The sequence below is a fragment of the Corvus moneduloides genome, chromosome 5 (assembly GCF_009650955.1).
Source record: "Corvus moneduloides isolate bCorMon1 chromosome 5, bCorMon1.pri, whole genome shotgun sequence".
Classification (NCBI taxonomy): domain Eukaryota; kingdom Metazoa; phylum Chordata; class Aves; order Passeriformes; family Corvidae; genus Corvus; species Corvus moneduloides.
Window position 1 is genome coordinate 72,907,753 of NC_045480.1, and position 12,270 is coordinate 72,920,022.

At 49.5% G+C, this 12,270-nt stretch overlaps 1 protein-coding gene across 8 annotated transcripts in view; it reads right to left on the reverse strand.

The window, feature by feature from the left end:
* Positions 1-12,270, reverse strand: part of SHROOM3 (shroom family member 3) — a 118,862-nt gene that overhangs the window by 20,769 nt on the left and 85,823 nt on the right. For 5 of the 8 annotated variants that reach the window (XM_032110339.1, XM_032110341.1, XM_032110337.1 and 2 more), the window contains one exon: positions 5,539-5,667. In XM_032110339.1, the coding sequence (XP_031966230.1) occupies positions 5,539-5,667 (129 nt within the window). Of the gene's footprint in view, positions 1-123; positions 5,483-5,538; positions 5,668-6,934; positions 7,358-10,475; positions 10,505-12,270 lie in introns of those variants that run through there. The other 3 variants (XM_032110345.1, XM_032110342.1, XM_032110344.1) reach the window with 3 other exon arrangements.

The following is a 12,270-nucleotide window of genomic DNA, read 5'->3' on the forward strand; positions in this document are numbered from 1 at the left end:
CGCAAGGCTGGCATCTAAATGGCAGCTGTAACACAGACTACGGGCTGGATACTGCCAGCTCACACTGTAGACTGGAAGACAAAGGGAAAGGGAGAGTCTTTAATCTCGTCCAGCTGCCGTTACCTGGCTGCTCCCCGTTGCTGTGCCGGTCCCAGTGTTTGTCGACGGAAACGTGCCTGGTCCAGCGGAGGCTCCTCAGTGGCAGCCTGGCACACTCTGGGAGCAGTCTGGGCTCCAGGGACCACATTCACATCTCCGAGGCCCTTCACCAGGAACAGCTCTGCAGCTTTCTCTCATTAGGAAGAGCTGAATGTGCTCTTCTCTGTAATGTCTGGGGATTATTTTTATATTGTATGCAAAACAGGAATGGAACTTCACGAAGACGCTTTGGCACTAACTCTACAAATGAATCAGCATCTGAGGCTTTCTTCACAGTATAACTGAAAGGCTGAGTTATCTTTTTCTCAAGGTTACAAACTAAAAGCATCCAGAAAAGTGTATTCAGTCTGATTCCTGTTCTTCACATACTGTTCCTTGCCAGTTCTGGAGTACACACACAGCCTGAGTGCTCTGCAAGTTCAGAAGTACCTCAAGCCCAGCATCCTTCAGGAGTGCAAGTCCTTCAATGTGAAAAGGCCCATCTTCAACCAGAGCAAACAACCCAGCTTCTTCAAATTGCCATTTGCATTTTTTCCACATCCTTGGAAAGCTAAAGAGTGAAAGCCAGAGATGGATGTTGTGGCTGATTAACCAACACTCAGGGTCATCAATGCCCCAATAAACTCATCTTTTTCTACTCCCGCAGAGCTCGCGGGGAGTTGCTTTCATCGTTCTCACATTTGTCAGAAACACCATCCAGGTGCCTGAAAAGAGAACTGTGAACAAATTTTCTTGTACCACTGACCTCATGCTCATTTTTCTCTGCCCCCACAAGCTCCAAACCCCTCCTCAGCAGAGACAAGGAATGCTGAAGATGAAGGCAGCAAAACCTTCCAAGGAGAGCAGAATCCACTTGCAGATCCAGGCAGGAGCAGTGGTCACCGGGGCACATCTCCATGACCCGGGGGGATGGCTCTGACGAGCGGCTGGTGTCAGTATGTCCAAGGAAGATGGGACAGGGCAGAGAAGAGAACTAAGGCCAGAGGGTCAGTCTGCCATCACTCACAACCACAGTCCCTGTGGATGTGCTTTCCCCCAGCAGCTGTGTTGGCGGGGTGGCTGTGTGGGACTTTGCTGGAGCTGGAAGGGATAGCCATGGCCTAGTCCATCACATGGGGAGATGGGAAGGGATGGGGGCCCTGCAGCAGAGACCCTCCTGCTATAGGAGAAATGAAAAATTTGGATGCAAGTGCAAAGCTTGTGCCTCCTGGATCTGATCCCAAGCTCTGAGTCACAAGAGAGAAAGCCAAGAGGGCAGCTGCCCATCCTTACCACGTCATCCTCACAGCAGTCAAGATTTCAAGCTGGTGATAATTCTAACCTAATAAAACCCATGTGGCATGGGCACTCTGTCCTGAGCCATATCCCGCTGCATGCAGCAGCAGGATCTTTGTACATGGAGAGATCCTGATCCCAGAAATTCACCTGTGCCCTCCTTCCAGGGTGAGTGTGCACCTGCACCAACAGAAAGCAGCAATGACCATCTGAATTCTCACTGGGATGGACCTGTCTCCAAGATGGACACACTAAAGGAGCGGGAGCACAACAAGGAGATGTTTTCCAGACATCCAAATGCATGGCTGCAGCCTCTCTTCCCAGCTATTAGGCAGGAGATGAAGGAAAAAGTAAAGCACTCAGAAGCCTATTAGGATTTCGACAGAGCAAGGCCACAATCTACTCAAAGCAACGTCGCTCTTAATTAAGGTTCAGTCATGGTTCTAAAAATAAGCAGAACAGACGAGGCCAATTAGAAAGGAGTCGGACCAGAATAGCGTCAGCTTGATATGTCTTTCACTAAATCTCTCTTTTTAGGCTCACAGAGCCCTTCTGGTAAATTCTGGGGCAGGAGGGACCTGGAGTGAGCTCAGTCCCTTCACAGTTTTGACTAAAAAGAAAGAAGACTCATTAGAAAGACCTGAAGTCCGTGAAATGATATTTCACATCATGGATCTTGGCCAACAGTGTCTCCTCATCTGTAGGGGAAAGGGAGAATCATACCCACACCCCCCACCCCTCAATGCTTAGATGACAACTTTCCCTAAGTAAAAAACACACTGAAAAACCCTTCACTTGAGAACACTTGGGTGAAGTGTGTCAATATTCTCAATATTCTCATACCAGGACACAACCTGCTTTTCCACCATATGTTCATTTTGCAGCTCCTAGAGAACAGCTCCCCACGCAGCAAATCCCTGTGGACTATCTCACAGTTTTTAGCAGTTTCAGTCTTAAACCAAAAAAAAAGGAAAAAAAATCCCTTAAGCAAAACCCTTCATGCCAGTTCAGGGCTCTGTCGCAGACCGGTCCACCCTCACTGCTCTCTCCAGCTCCTTTCCCAGAGGCAGGCATTGTGCCTGTGTAGTGCTTCCAGCTGACACATCAGACACCATTTGTTTTTCCCCTTTGATAAGCATCACTGGGGAGGTCTGGGTTGCATCAGACTGGGCCCTGAGTGCCATCTGGGAATTGGGAGACAGGTACCAATCTCCCTGAAGTCTCTCTGGGATCAGGAAGAAGAGAATCAAAGGTTTCTGCTTAGAATTCCTACCATTACCATCACGAACTCTTTGGAAAAAACTCTCCACCATACCACTGGGAAGAAAATCCCTGTGTGGAAGCAGAGATGACAACCGTCATCTAGATGTGCATCTAGAGACAGACTTTTTCTACCGGCTTTTCCTGACAGAAGTGTGTTCAGCCACAGGCTACAGATGGAAGTGCTGGGATCGCTCAGAGGTGATGGCAGCTGTGAGCAACGGGCGCTCCTTCGTCGAACTTAGGAACAGTCAAACATTGTAATTAATGATTATTGGTCCTGCAAGTCACACCTCTGTGTTATCACATATCTCTGGGAACCCCCAGGCTATCTAATCCAAGAAAGGCATTTATCCAGTGTCCAGCAAAGGAAACAAGGAGTGCAGGGCTCGGAGCCGGGCTGTGCGCTGCGGCTCCGTCTTCCCTTCACCCCAGTGCAGGGCTGACAGGCAATATTTAGATTGAGGACCTTTCCCTACACAAAGAAAGGGTCCCACTGGCATTCCCTGACACTAACCAGACACACGCTTTGACAGGAACAGAGGTGATGTATACAAACTTCACTCTTCTTGATTACTGGGTTCAAGGACTTTGTCCTAGCAGGATCTTCAGACAGCTTTCTATTTTGAAGACAGCATTATCAAGCAACACAATAAGTGTGATTAAAATTGGAAAATGAGGAGTACTTCAGATCTCTATTTTGTGAAGTGCTTGCCACCAGGATAGTCCATCTGCGCTGTTCCCACAGGACTGAAGCTTGGACATGGAGAAGCCAAGAGAGCCTTCAGCCTGGTACTTAGACCATGCATAGGTTACAAAGAGGAGCTGGGGAGCACAGGATTAAAGACTCTCTGCAACTTCCCTCTTCTTTCTATAATTTTACTGTTTCCTTTGCTGCAAAAAGAGGAAGAAAGAACACACATGGAAAAGAAGCAGCTGACTGACTTACAGTCTTTGAGAAGGACCCTGGTATTCCCTGTCTTCTCCAGGGATTCACATCATCTCCCAGAGCACGGGCAGAAAATCCTAGCGGCCAGAGCCTGCAGTGGCTTCCCTGCCCGTGGCTCTGCAGAGCTGCACTGATTTATCCAGACTGATGAACCAGTCCCACGGGCTCAATTCAAATCATTTTTTCTCATTCTTCTCTAGTCAGTAAATCAGTTAAAAAGACAGAAACCAAGCATAGCTTAGATTCTTTCACACCCCGATATCCAACACACAGCAACTTGCAACAGGAGAGACTTGGAAACAATGGAAGGAATGTGTTTTCCTTGCCTCGTTCAGTGCTTAGGAGGAACTGGGTGGCTGGCAGCAGGAACGCTGCTCCGTGAGCCCGATTATCCAAATGGAACGTGGACAATGAGGCACGGCAGGTAACCAAGGGGATCCGCAGGGCAAGGCTTCAGGCAGTAGCTGGGCTCTCCCCTGAGCTACAGGGCTACAAATCACAGGCAACGCTCGTGAGCTCCACATCCAAGCGCTCATGGAGGAGGGAGAAACGGGAGAGAAGCAGCAGGGCCTTTAGGAGGATGTGTGGAGGTACTCGCGCACATTTAGGGGGGTAACAGGGTGAGTCAAACGTGCTGGGGAACTGCACCTCCTGCCTGGCTGAAAGCAAAGGCTGCTGAGTCTGAAACACCCTCCCACAGGCACATTCTTACACATTAAAGCAGCTTCCTGTTCCTAACTAAAGCTCCAGCCCCAGTTAAACTGAGATGTGCAGACACAGCCTCCAACACTGCCGGAAAAGTAAAGCAAAACATTGGCTCTGCACCCAAAGGCAAGTTTATCCAAGCGAAACACTCAACTCTGGAGCTTCTGTGAAGGTCTGCTACTAAACTGATGGGCAAGAAGGAATTACAGAGGGCATATGGTGAACGACTCATTGCTGTAGAGAGGTGGTAGATGTAGGGAAGCTCCTCTCCCAGATTCGCTGTGGGTCACATACCCGGGGAACTGCAGAGTCCCACTCCTCAGTCAGAGATAAATTCCTCCTCGATATAATCAGCTCGAGGAGATACTCCAGCCTCTAAAATCTGCTCTATCCGAGGCTGGGTAGGGTCAGCATCCATGACTGCCTGCAGTGGCCAGAAGCTGGAGCATCTCCACTAAGGTCAGGGAGGTTGCTCCAGAGCTGCATCCACGCCGATAAGATCAGAATGTGGAATTCCCTTCTCAGCTGCTCACTCACATGCACTGGGCCACATTTCCTTCAGCTCCAGGAAAGCAGCATAGCTTCTTGACTTCAAATAAGTCAAGGTCTGGCCCAAAGGCAGTGCTGCCAATAAAAGCCACTGCCTCGACTTCATGGTACAAATCTCAGAAGACTGAGACACAAAACTCTATGAGGTCACCCAGATTACATCTGACTGATCTAAGAAGCTCTTTTGATGCCAGTAAAAGCTCTGCCTGAGTAAATGCTGTCGGATTTGGTCCTAAACTGCGTGGACAAAGGAAGGGAATCAGGCTCTGCCACAACACCAGCCAATCCAGAGCAGTTCAGGGAACTGATTTCTGAAGACATTTAATCGTTCAAAAAGGCAGACAGGTACTCAGCAGTCGCGAACGCCAAACTCTCACTGAAACTCCCAGACTTGGAAGAAGCTAGGTGATTTTGGAATGCCAGGCACCTGAAGCTGGGGAGTCAGAGAAGATTTACACCCCTTCTGTGGAGATATTTTGGTTGAGCATTTCTCATGGCCTTTACCAGCACTGACAAAAGCTTTTGAGGAGGAATTTCAGCACTCCTTCTCCGTGAATGCCCCACAGGCACACTGGCAGCCAAAGCCGTTTTCCACCCGGTCTCTGCAGATGCTGCAAGGACACAGACAAACACATTCTCACCTGGCCTTCAGCCGTAACTTGACTCCTGCTGCCCACGTGGCTTTGCTGGGCCGGAAGTCAGCGGTCACGCCGTCCGGGCTGAGCGGGCTGGGAGAGAGCTCTGTGCATCCCTGTGCTGCATGCGTATCCCTGTCAAAGGAAAGCAAGGACACGTAAACACCACCACGCAGAACCTCAGCCCTTTTAGCCAACGCTTCATCAGGATTTTAGGAAAGAGGGCAATGCACAAACCCGGAGGGCAAGGCAGGGGCCTCAGGCTAGCTTTTACAAAGTGTGAAGTACATGTCATAGAAAGCCATGTCTATCCTTGTTTTTCTCCAACCCGGCCAGTGCTCAGCTCTTCGAATGTCCCTCATGACTGTTTTGGAGGAGCTGCACAATCCCATGGCACACAGGAGCGAGATCAGCTCCAGCACCCACGGCACAAAACGCATTATCCCGCAGCTGCATTTGGGAACCCTAAATCCCCAACTATGTGGTTCCACTGTGGGATATGCTTTTACCACATGTAACCACCTTATGAGAGCTCAGGGAATGCTCTGAACGCACAAGAGAAAAGCCAAGAGAAAGGTCCACACAGTGAGAGGGAGAAAGAGAAACCTGTCCTGCCCCCTGTACTGATATTTTCACAGAGTCAGCAAACACATATTTACCCTGCTCCAAGTCACACAAACACCGTGTAACCATCGCTTCAGCTCCTTCCTTCCCCCTGGAACGCTCCAGTATTCCCACTCGCTCCCACTTTCAGCCCTGAAGCGCGGAAGAGGTTTGAAATTCCGGCTTGCTCAAGGAACCCCCACGCTGAATAAAAGCGGGGCTGAAAGGCCCCCCGCGCCTCTCCCTGCCCGCGGCAGGCCTGGCCCGGGATAAGCTGGAATTGCCTCTTGTTGTGTGCTGAGCCCACATGCCGGCATCTGGGGCTTTGGATAGCTGAGATGGCTTGGATGCCATTCCGGTGAGAGACCGGCCGTCTTTGTGTCCGGCTGGGTCCTCCCCCGCGCTCCCTCCCCGCGCCCCCACGTGCCAGGCAGGAATGTTAAGCCTCACACTGCGGATGAGATGCAGCAGGAAAGCGCAGCAGCACTTTCACCTAGATTAGGGAAAGCGACTGGTCCGGAACGGCCTTTTTTTGCTTGCCCTGCTTATCTTCATCCAATTTTTACCCCAAATCCTGCCTTGGCTGCCTTTTCTTTCCATGTGCCAAATCCCGTCCTGCTTTGTCTCTGCCACTCCTCTCCTCTGAGATGATGTCAAGCCCCTGATCAAACTTGAAAGGTTCCCTTCCCTGCTCTCATTCCAGCCTCGCTGTACACCAGGAGCACAATCTCCTTTATTGCAGCCCTGGGAAGTGCCAACACCCTTAAATGCTTCGATTCTCTTTGCTCACCAAGCTTACCATGAAAAATTACCAATTTCCAGAAGAGATTTCACTGCACAACACGGAAAGGACAGAAGGCCTGTGACAGATGAGGATTTAAAAGATTGCATATAAGCAATTTATCTATACAAACAGGTCTACGATTTTGTGAGCAAAATATATTCACAGCTTCAGCGTCTGGAGGACAAAGCCCTGGGCTTCCCTGCTTGTTTCCTAAAGAGCAGAGTTTGGCTCTGCCAGGCCACACCACAGCTGTACTCCTGCAGTGGGGAAAGCTGCTCATGCCTCCTCTCGGGCCAGCTGTCTCTGAGGAAGCCATTGACAATATTTAGGGCTGGGAAACTGCCCCTGTGCCAAGAAAAGAGTCAATCAACAGCCTGAGGAACTGATATAAAGGAGCAGTAAGTGCCTACAGCTCCCCAGGCACCACAGCCCAGTGATCTTTCAGCACTTAGGCTGGTTTTTTTTCTTTTTTAAGAAAAAACAGCTTTCGAAACATGTTGAGGAAGCAAGAGACAACACAGACTCTAAACTCTGCTGCGAGCAGAGCTTTCTGAGTAAGTCCCTTCCAAGCATTCCCATATGGACCCACACAGCCTGACCCTCCACGGGCAGCCCCAAGCAGAGGGAGGGAGGATAAGCAGCTTGGGTGTTCCCCCTCACAGGAGCAACCCGTGCTTGCCAGCATGCATAACTTTGGGCTTTACCTCACAGAGACAAAGACACGTTAATTAGTGTCTCCACGGGCTCTGGAGGTGCTCTTGGGGGGAACAAGGAAATGCAACGGAGTTTTTCTCGAGCCTCTACAAAAACTGTAATTGCAGAGCTCCGTGTGGCACGGCAGGCTCAATAAGAGACCAAAAACCAATCAGCCAGTCTAGAAATAACAACATTAATCAGGCCTAGTGGGAACACAAGAGATGAGGACCCTTCCACCCGGGAAGCACACCCACCTCAGGGACGGAGCACAGCCAGAGGGACAGGGATGTCCCCTGTGAGAGCACGGCTGGCAGGGCAGGGAGAAGAGCTGAGGCCAGCCAGGGCTGCAGGGCTGGACACCTCTCCAAACAGGACCCCAAGCCCAGCACCTGTCCTCCCCTTGCAGCCTTCTGCCTAACCTGGCTGCTTATCTCAGAACTTTTTCTGCGGCATGCCTAGCTAAGGCAGCTCAGTCTAACAACCAGGAGGGTGCTAATCCCTATAAAGACATTTCTTTCACCGTAACATGGTGACAGCCACTCTTGTACAAAGGTGCTGAGGGCCTACCTTTCCTCTTGGCTGTCCTCACACCTTTCTCCTTAGAGCGGTCCTTCTCCGAAAGCTCCAGCTGCCCCGGGACAGCTCTCCAGCTCCTTGTGCAGCACCCAGCCCGATGGGATGCTCTTAAAGCCTGGGGCTGCATTTTATTTCGGGATGCTGCAAAGGGCCTCACAATTCCATAGCTAAAACGTATCCCTGGCAAGGAGGGGCCTGCAGTTGTTCCTTTTGTTATTGAGTTGTTTCTAAAGCTCTCAAGTGGGAGACAGGAAACCCAGCACACAGAGTCTATTTAAAACTCCTTTACCTCCCACCTGAGGCTGGCAGCTGCCTCTGAAATCTTTCCTTTTCTGCAAAGTTCGTGTTTAATTATGAATTGTTATTTATACTTGCCGCTTCCATGGTGCCTTTGGTATTTAATACCACACATGTCCATGAGTACACTCTGCTCGGCTTTTCCCTCATCTAAAAATATGGCCTGCTTGGATATTTTCCTTGCTGCTTGCTTGACAGTGAAAGAATACAGTGCTAGAGATTTAGGGCTTTTTTCAAGGAAAGCCTCCCTCAGAAGTTTCAGTGCCCCCTCCAGAAGAAAGGCAGCACCTCCTGACCCCACATCCATCTCTCCCCACACGGCCAGCACGGCCTTTCCACAGCAGGCATCTGTGAAACCCTCCCTACTTTTCACCACCTTCTTCAGAGCTCTTCAAGAACGCATGGGTGGCCTTATTTTATATTAATCAACTCCCTATAAGACTGGTTTGCCAGTTGCTGCCATCTGATGTCTCATGGCCTTCCCGAGCTGCCACAGTCCCTGCAGGACTCAGCTGCTGTTTCAGGGAGATCCTTTGCCTCTGAGCAGGGCCGACTCTGAGCTCCTCTGGCCGCTTTATCTGCCTCCCGTGCTGACCTCCCGTTACCTGCTTACTTGGAACGTTTCACAGCACTTATCTTAACCTTTTGGGCTCCTGGCTCTTCTTCCTCACTTTCTTCAGTCTTCCTTATCCTTATTTACAACTGTCACATTCCAACACAGATTGGTTTTCTAAAGCCAGCCTGGACAGAAAGTGTGGGTGGGTGTCTCTGCCCAGCAGCTCTCCCAGCAATTACCGGAGTCTGCAGAGATCATATTCTTAATTAATGAAACTCCATGTTTCATAACAATAGTTCCCTGAGCAATGGCAGCAGCAGAAATCACTGCTCTCACTGAGGAAATGATGCAGTGTGAGCTCAGCTGCCTGGCTGTAATTCCCAAAGAGGAGACAGATTTTGCACAGAGAAGAGGCACAAACCCAGCTTCGGAAGTTTTGTCTGCTCATAGCATTTCTTTTCCAGCACAACAGCCTTACAGTTCTTCTGGCTGCACTACCATGCTGTACTCTGCTTCTTTGCTTAGCTTCCAGGGATGAGTCTAGGATATGCCTGAGATCAGCCATAAACAGCACCTGGAACTATGTCTAAAAATTAACTTCTAAAAAATTTATTTTTCAGAACAGTTATTTTTTAATGGACCTACCTCTTGAAGCCATGATAACTGAGTTTAAACTGATACCTGGTTTGCTGCCATGATAATAGATGACCTAAGTCCCAGAGGATCCAATCCCCAAATGTTAACGGGTTTAGTAATTTTTAATATCTTGTTACCTCTAAGTCCAGTGTTGTTCTAGCAGAGAGGATGGAGATTAAATTCTCATTTTAAAATAATTTGGGATCAACAGGAGTATTTGTAACCACTGTCAGAATTAAAAGCTATCCTAGAAAAATAGGTGCTCACACAATGATGCTTCTGAAACCGAGATTAAAGCAAGAAACTCTTCTTCCAAGTTCTACAGCTATTTGTAGGCATTTCCTGATATTCTTCCCTTTGTATTGAATCAGAACCTAAGAGGAAACCCCCCTCCGCTACAGAAACAGCCAACAGCACATCACAGACACAAAAATATGGAGAAGCAGCAACAAAGCCGAACTGGGCTCTGACAGGCAGGAAGGACCCAGAGGAGTTAAAGCTGCTGGTTTATCCTCATAGCACCCCATGTTACACAATGTCACAGGGCAGCCTGAGATCCCCAGCTCAGCCCAGTGACATAAGGAGAGCTGGGCAGCTTCACCTCTGGCTATCCTCATCCTGCAGGCAAGCTCTCAGCAGCTGATGCGCCGGAATTACATCTCCTTGGGAATGCAAACGCCACCTCCACGGCAGTCCCCCATCTCCTGGCAAACAGCAAGCCCTCCTGTCTCCTCCATGCTGTCAGGGAGAGGGATGCAGAGGGAGAGAGAGATCACACTCATCCCAGGCACCGACCTTGCCCGTGGCCATCCTGCTTGGCAGATCCTCCTGCTCCGCCTGAAAAGACTGGATTGCTTACGTATTTCTTATTTTGTTACCTCCTGTGGCTGGTCCAGAAATAGCCCATAATCCACATCTCTGTCACGCTCCCAGAATCTCCTTTAGCTGCACTGGAAGTGCCCTGTGTGTCAGAGCACAAAGGCCCAGGTGCTCTCCTGGTAGCAGCAAGGTCTGCACAGGTTTGTTACTCTGTGCTCACGGGACCCCCAAGCTACACCAAGAGCCAAGACCAGCTGGAAACACGTGGGCAAAACAACTTTTTCATGAAAAAACATTTATAAATTGCACTGAAACCTCTCACGCTAATAATCTCTAAAACATTTGCTGGAGAAAGTCTCAGTCCCTGGGTAAAATCTCTTGCTTGTGACTCAGGACATTCACCTGAGATGAGAAACAGCCAGGTTTAATTCCACAGTCTAAATAAGGCACATGAGGAATTCAAGCCTGGTTCATGGATCCAAAACACAACAGGAAGCACATTTTCATCCTAAGCAGAGCAAGACAGAGTTTGAAATCTCAATAAGGCTCTGTTGAGCACATGAATCTTGCGACTGAATTAAACATTCTTTCCAGAGATCTGCAGCAAGATCCAAGTCTCAAGTAGAAACAATAATATCCATGTCTGGGATTCAGATGGGTCAGTAAAGCTCAGGGGAAAAAAAAACCACGCAACCCTAACCCATTTACAGTGCTGCTGGCTGCTGCTTCTAAGAAACAGGACTACTTAATGCACATTTTCTGTACACATCACAGGCACATCCACCCTGATACCTGGTAAGACAGGATTACTAGAGCTGATCTTTGTGCCATAAGCCAATCACCAAAAGGGAAAAGAAGAACTTTTCCAGGAACGGTGCAGAGGGGGCTTGTGCTTTTCTACCTGCACAGGCCATTGCTTGAAGGCAAATTAAAGACATCACAGGATGGCGAATTTTAGATGGATACATCCCCCATTCAGGCACCCATCGCTTTCAGTCTAACGGCTCCTACATGGAGATTCCGAGCATGCAGAATTTCAGGGCAAACCAAGAGAGGCTGAGAAGTCACCTGGAATTAATCCAGACTCACAGCTTTCCTTCTCGGAGGGCTCTTCACTCAGGCAACTCCAACTTAAACAACCTCAATGAGCGCTGACCTTCAGGTCCACTGCGAAACAATCTGGAGAAAGGACACCACGTTTACCCTGTGCAACACTGTCTAGTCCTACTTGTCCAGCATTTTTCTGGCTTCCCCTTTTCTCTGGGATTGGATGGGTTTTAGTTGACCTGACCTCAATCCCACAATCTGGCCGCGCTGTGTTTGCACAGCCCCACACAAACCAGCTGCTCTGGCGCCGTACCTGTTTGCAAGCAGAGAGCTGAAAGGAGCCCTGGCATTCATTTGGGTTCCTCACTTCATTGGCCAAGGGATCTTTGAGAAAATGAACTGCCTCTTTGTCTGGGAGAGAGCCCTAATCCCCGTTTTGCCCTGGAGGATTACTGGGTACTTAGAAAGGCACTCACATGCACATTTTTGGTTCGTGCCAGCTGCATTTGGGCCCACAATATGCAGCGTTCCCTTTGGTCTTTAGCTTTGACAATAGGCATTCCACTGCACCCAGACCTCGACCCGGAGACTGCCACCCTTTTAAAGGCACCCTAAATCCACGCTTTCTGAATTGGGGGCCTTCCCTGCTTTGCATGAGCAGTTGGCCCTCGGAGGCAGCTGGGCACGCAGCCCCGCAGCCCACAGTCCTTTCTTGTGCTGCCCA